Source organism: Chenopodium quinoa, unplaced genomic scaffold (genome assembly GCF_001683475.1).
Source record: "Chenopodium quinoa cultivar QQ74 unplaced genomic scaffold, ASM168347v1, whole genome shotgun sequence".
In the NCBI taxonomy this organism is placed as follows: domain Eukaryota; kingdom Viridiplantae; phylum Streptophyta; class Magnoliopsida; order Caryophyllales; family Amaranthaceae; genus Chenopodium; species Chenopodium quinoa.
This window is the reverse complement of record NW_018742204.1, coordinates 18,219,306-18,235,406: the sequence shown is the minus strand read 5'-3', so window position 1 is coordinate 18,235,406 and position 16,101 is coordinate 18,219,306. Positions and strand designations below refer to the sequence as shown.

At 32.4% G+C, this 16,101-nt stretch overlaps 1 protein-coding gene across 1 annotated transcript; it reads left to right on the top strand.

Moving 5' to 3' along the window:
* The first annotated feature begins 6,923 nt into the window (after positions 1-6,923).
* LOC110720877 (scopoletin glucosyltransferase-like) lies at positions 6,924-8,668 on the top strand. The gene has a single exon (XM_021899958.1). The coding sequence runs from the start codon at positions 7,053-7,055 to the stop codon at positions 8,469-8,471; it is 1,419 nt and encodes a 472-aa protein (XP_021755650.1). The 5' UTR covers positions 6,924-7,052; the 3' UTR covers positions 8,472-8,668.
* The last annotated feature ends 7,433 nt before the right edge of the window (positions 8,669-16,101 follow it).

The window sequence follows — 16,101 nt, the reverse complement described above, 5'->3', positions numbered from 1 at the left end:
TGGAAACGTGTTACGCGCGCCCGACCGGGCGAGGTTCGCCCGGTCAGACCGGGCAAAGAAGGAAAACTGTCGTATTTTACGCAGCCTTCCTCCGCCCGATCGGGCGAGGTCCGCCCGGTCAGACCGGGCAAAGCTCAAGAACGCGTATTTTCTTATTTTTTCCGAAATATTATCTTTTGGGGGTATAAATACCCTTTTGTAATTAACTTTTAGACAGTTAGTTTTTCATTAGTTTTCTCCTTAAGCCCTAGAAAACTCTCAAGAACCCTAGTTTTATTTTCTTAAGCAATTTCAATCTTTAATCCTAGTTTTATTAATTGTTCCTCAAGAATTCAAGATCATCAATTGAAGTATTTGGTATTTCTTACTTTCCATCTCTTTTATTTATTTTATAGTTCTTTAATTATGTGTTCTCTATTAGATCTTGTTTTTGATTTAATTATGATTTGTGAGTAGTTTCCTTAATCCGGGATCTTGCTAAGCCCGATTATGATTGATGTATAAAGTAGATCTTTAAATTCCCCAATAATAATCCCAATTGACATGCTTAATTGATTGTGTTTATGCCAATACTAGATTAGGGATAATTAGTATTGTTATCATCCCTTTGTTCTTATTGCAACGGAAGTTGGGTATTAACGGGATTAGGTTATTTCAATTAAGGGTTTGAAGATCATCACGGAAGTAGATGATTGAATAATTAGGAATCTAGGCATGGTGTTTAATGTCCCTTATTCGCTTGATTCCACGGAAGTAGGCTTGATAGTTAATTTGGGAAGCCATTGATAACTTGGAAGAGACCTTTGGTATTATTATTAGGGATTGCTTTTCTTCTTGTCAATTGATTTATATATTGGGGGTAGATTTATTAGTTTATCAATCATAATCGTGGTAATGCTTGATCTTGGATGCTTTAGTTTATTGATTAATATTTCCTCTAGTTAATTGTGTTATTTAATATATTAGTTGATTATTATCATCCATTATTGATTGGTGACGTGCTTAGTGATTAATTGAGTCTGATTAATTGAATGAACCATAGTCTCTTGGGATTCGATCCTTACTTGCCCTACTACATAGTTAGAAGGAATAGTTAGGTTATTTTTGTTAGGTACGCGACCTTTGGCTATCTCTGTGAAAAAATTGATAGACGGTTATCAGGGTGGAAATCGAAGTATATTTTGTTAGCTGGCAGAATTACATTAGCTAAATCGTCTATCTCAACGATGGCCTCTTATGCTATGCAAACTGCAAGGATACCAAGGACAATTTGTGATGACATAGACTAAAGAACAAGACGATTTATTTGGGGAGGTAATGATGAGAAACGTAAAATCCACCTTATTTCTTGGGAAATTCTGCAAAAACCAAGAAGTTTGGGAGGTTTGGGACTGCGTTCATCTAGAGAAGCAAACTCGACTTTCCTATCAAAATTAGGATGGAGGGTCCTTACAGAACCTCATGCGCTTTGGGCTTGTGTTCTTCGAAGTAAATACTGCAAGGGGAGATGCGATGTTGATATGTTTGAACCAAAATCAAACATGTCAAATGTTTGGAGGGGAATTACTGAAAATGCAAACATTATTTTAAAGGGAGTTCGAACTGCAGTTAGTGATGGAAAATCCACCCTTTTTTGGGATCATAGGTGGGCTTGCTCAAAGCCTCTTACACTGGTATCATACCTTTGGACATTGAGGGGGCAACAGTAGCAGAGATGTGGGATGAGCAGCTTGGATGGAAGTGGGCAGCTTTTTCTGATATTCTACCACCTGTCATATTGAGAGAGATTGAAGCTCATAGCCTCATTAGTAATATATTGTAGACACCTAAAAATGTCTCCCCAAAACCAAACCCGATGATAAATAACCTTTCACCGCCACTATTGGTCAAGTTTAGTATCTAATCCCGAGAGTGCTTAAAAAGTCGTATTTTTATTAAATCCATATTTTTGAAAGATCCATGGATCAGTCTTGGTGTTTGGTAAAAGCATAGTTTTAACTTGTTAATTAATTTGAAGCCCAAACCTTTTTATTTTATTATTTTATTATTTACTTTTGGCCCAAATATTTTATTTATTTTTATTTTATTATTTTCTTATTTTAGCCCGAATAATAAAAGTCAGAAAAAAGCCCGAAATTATCAATCGGCACTTAAAAAGCCGAAAGAAAATAGGGTTAAAAATGAATTTAGACGGAAAAATGGACTGGAACTGACCGTGTCGCGGGAACTGTTCCCGTCTGACGGTGGGACTTCCCGTGACACGGGAGGTCTTCCGTGACACGGGAAGTTCCATGTCCTTTCCGCATAAACCCTTAACGCGTTTTCCGTTCCGTTTTCTGAAAATTTCCAGCGTCACTCCAAAACTGACCGTGTCACGGGAACTTGTACCGTCTGACGGTACAGTTTGACCGTGTCACGGTACAGTCTGACCGTGTCACGGGATACTTTTTTAGGGTTATTATCATTTTAGGGTTCCGTGTGCTCCCTCCGCACATTTCCCTATAAATACCCCCTCATTTCTGATGTACGGGGCAACCAGAATTCGATTATTCTTATTTTTCTCTCTTCTATGCTCTTAACCTAAACACTAGCCTATCCTTTTCACTTCAAAATTCCTTCTTCAAGCACTCAAAGGAGTCCATATTTTACTCGAGGTTCTGTCCTTAAACCAAGGCGTGAAAGGTAGAATCGTTTGAGGGTTTGGCCCCCAAAATCAACCTTATTTAATTTAATTTAATTTAATTATTGTTTTTATTATTTCCTTGAAGTTACTAACTCGTTTATTATTTTGTAGTTGCAAACAAACAGATTCAAAGTAAGGATCATGCTCTTGTTACTATTGTTATTTTTCTAACGATGTTTATGTTGTTGGAATTATGATTAAATTGGTTTTTATATTAATATTGATTCTATTATTTATTTTGATCACCATATTGCATGTTTAAGGGGAATATGTAATTGAAAATCACGACTAATAAGATAATTTGGACAACCGGTTTAGGTTCTTTTTTAATCTTATTATTAATAGAAGTGATCACCAAATATTTAGAATTATGTGTGCATTAATTTTGAACCAATTTAGTTAAATAATATTTTGGAGCGAATTGAATTATTGTTTATATGCCTTTGAGATCACAGGAATGCTTTTCAATATAAGAATCGAGTAGAGGCCAATACGGGCGAATGTGACTCCATGACTCACTTCGTACCATCATCCCCGATCCTCCTTTCGTGGTTCCGAACCATATGGAGTTAATAATCTCATGGATTATGAATGGGGTGTAACCTTCACGGGTCAATCGTTGTTGCCTATCGTTGTCCCTTATCGTGGTTGCCTTTTTATGATCCGTGAATGGTTTACAAGTTCCTTAAAAACTTGTTGGCGGCTCCCTACTTTATTTGTCCCTAGTTGTAATGTCAATTCCCACTTCCTATGAGTGCCAAGCATATTCACAACATGCTTTTAACGTAGGCGCACTTTAAACGAAGCCTATATATATATATATATATATATATATATATATATATATATATATATATATATATATATATATATATATATATATATATATATAGTTAAATGCACGGATTTAAATAAATTACATAGTGAATTATAACATTAATATAACAATTATATACTAAAATAATAGAAAAAAAATTACTGTAAAATATATACATATAAAAATATTTCGTTTGAGTGTGTATGGAAAAATATTATCTCCAAAATGGAAAGTAAATATTATTATAAGCTATAAATATTTTTCATGAAAAAAGGAAAGATAAAAGGGGGGGGGGGATTTTTAACCAGTGAATGACATGTGTTATCACTGGTTTCGCTTTTAGTATTAAGTTGATTTTAAATAAAAGAAGCTTATGTTATCATCAAGACAAATACTCCCTCCGTTTTTAAATACTTGCTCCACTTTTCTTTTCCGGCCGTTTTTAAATACTTGCTCCATTTCCTTTTTTTGGAAAGCATTTACAATATTTAATTCATTACTTACACTTAGTGGACCCAACATAATACTCTCTCTCCTCCTATTCTTACACTACTTTTGTTTTTTTACAATTTTTTATTTCTCAACTATCCCACTACCTTCATATTTTATTATTTTCTCCAATTTCTCCTAAAACTCCGCGCATGGAGAAATGGAGCAAAGTATTTAAAAACGGAGGGAGTAATAAAAGTTGTTTTATGTAAATAAATTAATAAAACATTTCATTTAATATGACATTTTTATATACTCCGTATAAAACAATATTTATAAAGCACGTTTTGATAAAACTTTATTGATTTATTTATAAAAGTTCCACTAGATAAATATTAACTATGATAAAAAAAAATAAAATAAAAAGAAAATTAAGGATCACATCAAAAGTAGATGTTAGATACTTGGATCTCGAGGAAAGTGGGGGGGTCAAAATCTTCTAGATGGAAAGAAAATATCCCAAACACAAATTTTTTACGAGCACCAATTATATGCCAATAAATCAATCATTGATGAATACTGCACTTACCGATGCACTATTGTAATGGGTGACAGACTGACTCAATATTTTATTGTCATCTAGTATCACAATTTTTATGGTATTCTACTATTTAGCAACCCATTATACTATATCCGTTATACATTATTTGCAACGATTAGACATTTTTCCTCTCTACTTTATGTTAAATTGTTGCAAATAATATGTAACTGAGGTAGTAATAAAAATATTGAGTTTTTCGGTCACCGGTTACAATATTGCATCAGCAAGTGCAGTATTTATCAATGATTGGCATATACTCTCTCCGTTTTTAAATACTTGCTCCACTTTTCTTTTCCGACCGTTTTTAAATACTTGTTCCATTTTCTTTTTTAGAATAATTTACAATATTTAATTCATTTTACACACTTAGTGGACCCAACATAATACTCTCTCTTCTCCTATTCTTGCACTACTTTTGTTTTTTACAATTTTTTATTCTCTCAACTACCCCACTACCTCCATATTTTATTACGTTCTCTAATTTCTTCTAAAACTATGCGCATAGATAAATGGAGCAAGTATTTAAAAATGGAGAGAGTAATTGATAATTAATTTGTGTTTGGGATCTTTTCTTTCCATATAGAAGATTTGGAAACACACACCCCCCCCCCCTTCCTCCAGATCTAAGTATATAACATCTACTTTTGATATGATTCTCAAATTTTTATTTATTTTATTATGGTTAATACACAAGAAAAGTTTATCTGGTGATACTTTTATAAATAAATCAATAAAATTTTATGCTTTATAAATATTGTTTTATATATAAAAATGTCATATTAAATGAGATAGTTTATTAATTTATTTATATAAAACAATTTTTATTTGTCTTGATGATAACATAAGCTTTCTTTACTTATAATTTTATACGTAGAGCAAATAATTACTTGTTATATTTTTAATACTCCGACTATCTCAAAATAAATAACACAATTAAACTTGTTACACATATCAAGGTAATAGCTTGACCATATTTTTGTAAAATTGAATGTTAATGATTAGTATAAATTAAAAGTTATATTAATAAATTTTATATTTAATACCTGACCAACAATATATTTTATGATAAATACTTCCTCCGTTTTTAAATACTTGCTCCACTTTTTTTTTCGGGCGTTTTTAAATACTTGCTTCATTTCCTTATTTGAAAATATTTTATAATATTTAATTCATTTCTCTCATCTATATAAGCAACATAAAATATATTTTATTAATTTCATATTCTCCCCCCTCCAATTCTCGTAACTACTTTTGTTTTTTTTTTTTAACTTTTACCAAAACGGCTAGTTTGACAAAAGTATTTACCAAAATGGCTAATTATCAAATTTAATTCCCAAACTAGCTAATTTATTAAGTTTTTTTTTATGAAAGATCCCTGAATTTATTAACTTGGAAGGAATTTATCTATTTCTTATTTCCTTTGAACCGGTTTTGTTCACTTTCTTTCTTTTTTTTTTAATTTTTTTTTTGGTTTTATTTTTATTTCCTTAAAGATTTTTTTAAGTTGAAAAATTTAAGCAATATACAAAACTATGAAGAACATAAACTGTTGCAGACTCGCAGAACCATAATTTCAATTGAAAAAAATAAATAATAATAAGCCCTAATGTTTCATCTTGGACATATCAATCACAAAAATTTGGAATTTCAAGTATTGTTCTATCAAGGCTACCGTAAATTTATACGACGATAAGTGATTTTAAAGTATTGTTCATCTTTTTCATGTCTATTAATTGTATACACTTTATTAATGTCGGCTAATATGGATATTTTGAGTGGTTGTTTATTTTGTGTAACTTTTTTAAAAATTGAGAATTGCAACGTGTATATTATGTTGATTGTTATGATTCAAATTAATGAGATATTTTATACTATGACATTATAATTTAAATAAAACCAAAATTTAAATAAAAAAAAATTAATTCTTTTTAAGTAAAACAAAAAAAAAACATAAAGTGAACCGAATCGGTTCAAAGGAATATAAAAAATAATAATATCCTTTCAAATCAATAAGTTTAGCTAGTTTGGGAATTAAATTTTAGAATTAGCCGTTTTGGTAAATATTTTTGTCAAATTAGCCATTTTGGTAAAAGATCCTCCCACTACCTCCTTATTTTATTACTTTTTTCAATTTATCCTAAAACTCCAAACAATGAGAAATGGAACAAGTATTTAAAAACAGAGGAAGTACTTATATATATATTCATCAATAATTGGTAAAAAAATTTGTGTTTGGGATATTTTCTCTCCATCTAGAAGATTTGGACCCCCCACCCCCCCCCCCCCCCCCTCTCACATTTTCCTCGTGATCCAAGTATCTAACATCTAGTTTTGATATGATCCTTAAAACTACCGTGTTTACTCCACCATGTGGATGTCACATCTAATGAATCAATTTCTTCCACTTCAACAATCGGAGTATATAACCAAGCATTTTACCAACTTAGCTTATTCATGTATCCCACAAACACAAAGTAACACCCAAAATATAATAATTTTCCTTCCAAATTGATAAATATATAATGGATGACAAACCACAAAGGCTTCACGTAGTCCTCTTTCCGGCTATGGCTCCCGGCCATATGATCCCAGCCTTAGACATCGCCAAGTTGTTTGCAACCAACAATGTCAAAACTACCATAATCACAACCCCTCTCAACGCACCATTTTTTACTAAAGCACTTCAACCAATGATCGATGTTGAAATCATACCATTTCCATCTAAAGAAAGTGGTATTCCGGAGGGAATTGAAAGTGGCGACCAAATATCGTCTAATGAATTATTTAAAAAATTCTTCGAGGCGACCGAGTTGCTACAAGAGTCACTTGAACAAGTCATGGAGAAATACAAGCCCAATTGCTTAGTTGCGGATATGATATATCCTTTTGCTACTGATGTTGCAGCCAAATTTAATGTGCCAAGGTTAGTATTTCATGGAGGTAACTACTTTGCATTTTGTGTGGGGCACGCGTTGATGAAGTACGAGCCTCAAAAAGATGTAACATGTGATGATGAGGAATTTGTTGTACCTAATCTTCCTCATGAAATAAGACTTACAAGAACTCAGCTTGTAGCTGATGTTAAAGAGCTAGGTATGGAAGAGTGGATGAAAATATTCGGTCGTGCTATGGAGGTCGAGGAGAGGAGCTATGGCATCATTGTGAATAGCTTTCTTGAGCTTGAGCCCGAGTATGTTGATTATTATACAAAGGTTATGGGAAAGAGGGCATGGCATATTGGTCCTGTTTCACTATGCAACCGCGAAAAAGAAGCTAAGTTTCAAAGGGGGAAGGACTCCTCTATTGGTGAGCATGAGTGCTTGAAGTGGCTCAATTCCAAGAAGCCTAATTCCGTTGTTTATGTTTGCTTTGGTAGCATGGCGGAAGTCTCAACCTTGCAACTCCAAGAGATCGCGAGGGGCCTAGAAGCTTCCGAACAAGATTTTATATGGGTAGTGAGGAGGAGTAATAATGGTGAGGGCGAGAAAAATGAAGAGTGGCTACCACATGAATTTGAGAAAAAGATGGAAGGAAAAGGACTAATTATAAGGGGATGGGCGCCTCAAATGCTAATTTTGGACCACGAAGCTATAGGAGCATTCGTGACACATTGTGGGTGGAACTCGACATTGGAAGGCATATCATGTGGAGTTCCCATGGTAACTTGGCCAGTGTTCGCCGAGCAGTTTTATAATGAAAAGTTGGTGACTCAGGTTTTGAAGACCGGGGTTGGTGTCGGAGCTAAGAAATGGAGTAGAGTAGCGGAGAATGTAAAATCGGAAGATATAAAGAAAGCTGTAACAAAAATTATGGTGGGTGAAGAGGCTTTGGAGATAAGAAGCAGGGCAAAGAAGATGAAAGAGTTAGCAAGGAAGGCTGTTGAAGCTGGTGGATCATCTTATTGTGATATGAATTCCTTAATACAAGAATTGAGCTCGTAAATGATGAGGTTATTGTTGACACTTAATAAATAGCATAAATCGAATTTATCACTTGTTCAGTTCTAATGTAAGTGTGGTCTCCTTGATAATAAGTACTTTCTTGGGATTATTGTATTTCCTTCGGTTTGTATGTATTATTATGTCCGGTAAAATTGTCACTTTTTAATTTTCAATGAAAACTAAATTTGGAGTATGCATTCAAGTATGAGCAAAACAAATACGCTCATATGTGTGGAGTGACATAAGCATATAAGCTTAATTCAAATGTTTTCTTGGTCTAAAAAAAAAATTAAAATGTTTTCTTCCATTTCATATACGATATATATAGCTAAAATATAAGCCAAGTAAAAAGCAACATAATCCCATAAGCGAACCAAAGCCTAGTGGTAAGGGTTTTGCCTCATGGTAAAAAAATAAAATTAAATAAATAAATAAATAAAAAATAGAGATTGTATTGGTGTTGGTACCCCCTATGTGTTTTAATAAGTATTATACTTAAATAACACATAATAATTTAAGGCAATGTAATTTAATTGACTTAAATAAAATAAGAAGTGGGGTAGTTGGAATATTAGAAAATGAAAAAAAAAGTAAAAATAAAAATAAAAAAATAGTGTAGTAAATAATTTATTGAAAAGTAATGAATGTGAGAGAAAACAAATAATAAAAATAAATTTAGTAATCGTAGTAGATTCGAGTGAAGATCATGAAAGGAGAATGATATAATATTAAAATGTAGTTTTTTTGCCAAAAAAAACAAGTGTAATACTTATTAAAAAACGGAGGGAGTATTAATAGAGTATAAAAACCATCAACTTAAGTTTTTGGTTGAGTTAATTCTCTAACATGGTATCAAAGCCGGTGTGACACAAAGGTCACGAATTCGTATCCTATCTACCCCTCCTTTCAAAGTGGAATATTAAGCACATGGTAAGAGGAGGGTCTATGCTACATCCACACTTTAAGCCCCTTACTTGAGAGGATGCTATAGAGTATAAGACATATTATTCCTCGGCTTCAATCATCAGCTTAAGATTTTAGTTAAGTTGGTCCTCTAACAAGTATATCCTTATAAAATATAGTGGCGGAACCATAATTTATTAATAGGGGGGCAACGTATCAATATTACATTAAAATACATAATTAACAAAAATTGATACAATTAAACATTATATATATACCTACTTAACAACATATTTAATGAATATTTAATTATAAAATTCTAACACGTTATTAAAATTATGTTCAAAGTTAGTATATGAATACTAATAAAGGGATAATGTGTCTTTTTTTTTTTTTTTTTTTTTTTTTTTTTTTTTTTGGTGAAAGGATGCTTAGCGAGCCGGATTATTAGCATAAAATTAACCGAAGTCAAGCTCCGCCAAGGCATGTCACTTCTTTTGGGATGAAGAGTGCACATTTTTTCAGTATATATATAGTGCAAAAAGTTTCGTATACATCCGATGTATAGTAAAGTAACTTTTGTTGAATTTAGGATAATTTTTATACATAAAGCTTTGATAATATTTATTTATATTAGGAAAACTTATATATAATGGGTAACTTTCATTCATTATAGGGTAACTTTTAATCATTATAATGATTTAATAAATGTTTGTGTATACAATACCCGATTTTAGAAGCTTACGCTTTGTTTGGATAGCAAAGAAGGAAGGAAAAGAAAGGGAGGGAAAATGGAGGAAGGGAAGGGAAAAGAAAGGGAGGGGGAGGTAAGCTCCATTTTCCCTCCAAATCTCTCCAATTTTGGAGAGATTATGGTTATTATAGAGAAAGGGAAAATGGATCCCTCCCTTTCCATCCCCTTCCTTCCTCCAATCTTTTACCCAAACAAGAGATTTTTTCCCCCTCCATTTCTCTTCTCTTCTTTTCCTTCCATTTCTTCCTATCCAAACAAAGTGTTATTCAATATACCCATTTTTTAGTGGTGACCATGGGCCATGTGTTAATTATCACTTCGAGAGCAGTGGCGGATTCACGTTTAACTTACTCTTAAATCTGGTAGTTTAAAAGAAAAAATAAAACTATGTTATAAATAAAGCACATGCAGTAAATTACTCTTAAATTGAAGTGGCCTGGTGGTCAGCGTGTTAAACCTAACTCGTTCAATCCCTTGAGGTCAGCAGTTCGACTCTTGCTAGTGCCTTTTTTTAATATTAAGAGGTTCATTCACATATGGTAAAAGTTAATTTTGAGATACAATGAATCTCTTTTTTCTAGAAATATCATTGGAATCAATAAAGTTATTTTCTTAAATGTATTTACACCTTCAAGATTAAAGTTGTGACACATGACCAAACTGAAGCTCCCCGAACCTAGCTAGCTAGCTATTGTACATACATCGCACGTGTTAGTTACTCTAGTTTAAAAAAAAAAAAAAAATCCGAACCCACTAACTTAGAATCCTGGATACGCCACTGTTCGAGAGTCGATTAATACGCCACTCTTTTTAGATTTATTATTATTCTTTACTATTCCATCCTCTTTTTTTTTCTTTTTTTTTGAGGGATTACTATTCCATCCTTTTTCAAAGCTAATATTAAGAGGTTCATTCACATATGGTAAAAGTTAATTTTGAGATACAATGAATCTCTTTTTTCTAGAAATATCATTGGAATCAATAAAGTTATTTTCTTAAATGTATTTACACCTTCAAGATTAAAGTTGTGACACATGACCAAACTGAAGCTCCCCGAACCTAGCTAGCTAGCTATTGTACATACATCGCACGTGTTAGTTACTCTAGTTTAAAAAAAAAAAAAAATCCGAACCCACTAACTTAGAATCCTGGATACGCCACTGTTCGAGAGTCGATTAATACGTCACTCTTTTTAGATTTATTATTATTCTTTACTATTCCATCCTCTTTTTTTTTTTTTTTTTTTTTGAGGGATTACTATTCCATCCTTTTTCAAAGCTAATATTAAGAGGTTCATTCACATATGGTAAAAGTTAATTTTGAGATACAATGAATCTCTTTTTTCTAGAAATATCATTGGAATCAATAAAGTTATTTTCTTAAATGTATTTACACCTTCAAGATTAAAGTTGTGACACATGACCAAACTGAAGCTCCCCGAACCTAGCTAGCTAGCTATTGTACATATATCGCACGTGTTAGTTACTCTAGTTTTAAAAAAAAAAAATCCGAACCCACTAACTTAGAATCCTGGATACGCCACTGTTCGAGAATCGATTACAGGCACTAAGCCTAGTCTACTAAAAAAGGGCTACAGCAAGCAAGCTTTCCCCCTTCCTTTGTTGTGGGTCGCGCCTTGCCTTACCGTAGGCACTGAATGAAATGAGTGGAGATCTTCCTTCCTCCTTGCTAATTACCAAGAACTTCGTTGCCACTAGTGGCGAAGAAAAATTCAGGGCATAGCTAGCGGCATAGGAGCCGACTCGGCGTCAGCGGCTTCGTGCCGCACTGGAGTAATCCAATATGTGGTTCTGCAAGCTAATGGCAGACATAAGAAAGCATTAGTCTTAATAACGTCTTAATAACAGAAAAGTCATAAAGCTAAGGTCTTCTCCTGTCCTCAATCTTATTAGTCGTTGTCTCCACTAGCTGTAGAGGGAAGCAAGGCATTCCAGCTAAAAGCAGCAGCAACTAGAGCATCCTGTCTGAAAGATTTCTTTGGATTTGGGCACCGGTCTGATGGTCTCTAAAGAGCCACATTCGGCACATTGTAGGGGTTTCCACAAATTAAAGGGTATTTTAGTAGTTTTACTATTTACTAGAATTGGTCCATTAAGGGGGCCTCCTTCCTTTCCTTTCGCATTTCTTTGACCAGGACGGCCCAAATAATTTGTAACTCGTGACTTTATCCGTCACTACTATTCTATCACGTCTTGTAAACACTTGTGGTATAATTTTATACTACAATGTAAATATTCATCCAAAAGTTGCAAATTTTTACTACCTTGGTGGCATAAAAATATACCATTAAATAGTATATATCATCACATGGTAAACTTTTACTTTGTTCCACATGAAACATGAACTAACCAGGTCATGCCATATGACCTGGTTGTCATACATATTTTATTTATTTTTTTTCAATTGCATTTTAAGAAAAAATTATTAAGTCAAAAATTATGAAAAAATTATTAAGTCAAAAATTATAAAAAAAATTACCATTGTTCATAATTTTTCAAGACATACACATAGACACCCATATTGATATAATTTTATATGTTTTTGGAATTCACTTTTTTCTACCTAAATTGCTTATTTTTATTTAATTAACTTTATAAATAGTAATTAGTTATTTTCAACATAAAAAAAATATAATTATAATTTAATTAAGTGTATAATTCATACATATAGGAGAGAGAAAGTGTGTTGGTAAACTTTTTTTATACCATGGGTAAGGTGATTTTTGGAGAAAGTATATTGCCATGGGTGGGGTGATTTTTGGAGAAAGTATATTGTATTGTGGTATAGATGATGTGGAGGAGTGAGAAAGTGGTAGAGAGAGAGGGGTGGTATAAATTTTTATACCATGAGTGATGATGGTACAATCATTTAGAGTAATTACTAATTAGCAAATAACAATATTTTTTTCGTAAGTTTAAACTTTTTTAGTAGAGCAAACTCGACGTCACAAAATCAGGAATAGATCGGTTGACACTTTTTTTTTTTGGATGATTGTTGTAACAAAAATCCTTATGACAATGTTTTATTATACATATAAGTTACAAATATTAGATAGTCAAAATATAATTTGTAACAGTGCTAAAATTTTAAATGTGTAACTAAAACAAAATGGAGGAAATATACATATTTACTGAGCTGAGCTAAGCTGAACTGAACTGAACTGATCTGATTGGAGCTGAACTGAAATGAACTGATTGGAACTGAACTGAACTGAACTGAACTAAGCTGAAATGAATATTTTATGAGAGAGAGAAATTAAGAGCTGAAATGAACTGAACTGAACTGAACTGATTGGAGCTGAACTGAACTGAAAATAAGTAAATATGAACAGGCCCTACGTGTATAATGAACATACAAAGCGACCATTAAATGGACATATATTTAATTATACAATAATAAATAAAATACAAATAGTCACGTGAGGAATGGCCTAAAATAATGCACTAGATCAAAAAAATTTCCACTTCAAAGTGATTGTACTTGAGTAATTAAGCAAGCAACTTAAAATTGTACAAAACTATTTTATAAACACACTGGAACACCCAAATATTAAACCTTAGCTTATAACAAATTCCCTTGATTTATAATGCAATGGATGCCGAACCACAAAGGCTTCAATTCACGCAGTCTTATTTCGCAACAACGAAGCTTAATTTTGCCAGGGAGTCGTCCGAGCTTCTTATAGAGAGCATAGAGTCAAGCCACTGAAGATGGTGGTCGGGGTAGATCTGACTTAATTGCCACAGGAGGAAGATGATTAGAGAAAGAAGAGATAACTGAATTGAATGTTAGATAAATTGAATTGAATGAATGCAGTTTGGGAGGTGAATTAAATGTAGGAAATATGACTAATAGCAATTAATAATAGAACAAACTTATCTAATTTAATGTCGTGGCGTGACATAGCATCACTGCCCTAAAGTCGAATTTGCCCCGTACTCGTACACACGGACTCATAGCAATCGACCTCCAGGGTTACACGACTCTAACTCTCCGGTGTATTTCAAAGAGCTAGATTGAGAACACAATGATCAATGCCCAAAACAAGAAATTATTTTTTGTAACATTTTTTGGAGTAAAGAAGAGAAGTATATCTTTTTAATTGTGTATATCCCTTGTGAAGTGGAGGATGCTTCAATTTATTGTGGAGTAGTATGTAATCTTTTGTCTGTCCCAAAAGAAGTGGAGGAGCTTCATTTATATAGAAGTTTCACTAAGCTCAAGTCAAAAGATGGGAATTAATATTTCACAGCAACCATGCATAAGAAATCAATCAAAAACCCTTAAATTATGCATGTATACTAATTAGTCTTCCATCTATGTATTAAACGGCTAGAGAGGAGGAAATATATGATGATCAAAGTCAACTAATTGCTATAATCATGGTATCAAAGTCAACTAATTGCCATAAACATGGTATCAATCAAGCAAATTTGAATTTTGATCTTTTGAAGCAAAATCAATGAACCTAGACTTGGAGTTGTACTATGGGAATAAGTGAATAACTCCAACATTAAAATGGGAGAAAATCATTAGCAAAATTAAGGTCTTGTTCACTTCTATTGAGATAGGAATATAATGTGATATGATATTATGAGAATAATATCATATGAGATATTATTGTGAAAAGATACAAAAGATTTTACATGTACCCGGTTTACAGTAAAAATATTGTACATCAGGTCATGTAAGCAAACTCACACGTGCCAACACTCTACCAATTTCTATCCCGATCTTCGAAGAAAAAATTGTAAAAACCAAAGAAAATAGAAACCCCAATTTAAAATCGTTGTATTCAAGATTATATTTCGAATTATAATCAATTTCAGAAGAAATTGTGAAGATATGCGATTAGACTCAATGCAAAAACTGAAATCAAATTCAACCGTTTGAAGATCGATTTCGAATTTGGATATGGAGAATTCCGCATTCGAGGTTAAAAAAAATTAATTGAAATTGAAAAATTGTTCTGTTATAATTGATGGAAAACATAAATATTATTATGTTTGGTATGCATAATATTTCCAGATTTAATGTATACTACTACTCATCAAATTGCAATGATAAAAGAATGGGATAAGAAAATAGTAATCGAAATATTGTTCAACATTATAGCACATTGAACAAATTTACCCTTTTTATGTATAAAAATTACCCTTTTTACCCACAAAAGATACCGTTTTTATTCACAAAAGTTATCCTTTTTATGTATAAAAGTTACCCTTTTATCTACAAAAGTTACACTTTTTACCCACAAAAGTTACCCTTTTCGTGCATAAAAGTTACCTTTTCTACCCACAAAAGGTACCCTTTTTATACATAAAAGTTACCCTTTTACCCATGGAAGGTACCCTTTTCATGCATAAAAGTTACCCTTTTTTTTTTCTTCTTCTGCTTCCTTTGCAACGTTTCTTCTTTCCTCAGCATCTTTCTTTTTCTTCTTTTTCTTGCAATTGCAGCGTTTTTTCAATTGCATTAACATAATCAACATTTTGAAAAAATCATGAAAAAATTAATAAAACACACCTTGATCTTCTGACGACTTCTTTGTACTCTTCTTCTTCACCATTGTAGAATCAAATAAAAAACAAAGAACAAAAACAAAATAAAAAAACCTAAAAATCGAAGAATCAAAACAACTAAAACAAACAAAAATCTCATAAAATTAAGCAAACAAACCTAAATTTGCAAATAACAACTTTACAAGTGAAAGAGAAGAGAGATAATCGTTGTTGAAGAAACATAAACCAGGTTGAATAGAGATAGAATTGCCAATTGAGGAAGAAAGAAGAGAGAGAAAGAACTTTCTGAATGAATGAGAAAGAGAGAGAAAATATTGGTTTTTATTTTTAGGCAATGAAGCTTGATTGGCATGTGTGAATCAAGATCGAAACAAAATTGTTTCTGTTTAGAGAGTTGATTTACACTAATTTAGTGTAAATCGGATGTTAT

Coding starts and splice junctions, on each gene's coding strand:
- LOC110720877 (XM_021899958.1), top strand. CDS start 7,053: ATGGATGACAAACCACAAAGGCTTCACGTAGTCCTCTTTCCGGCTATG.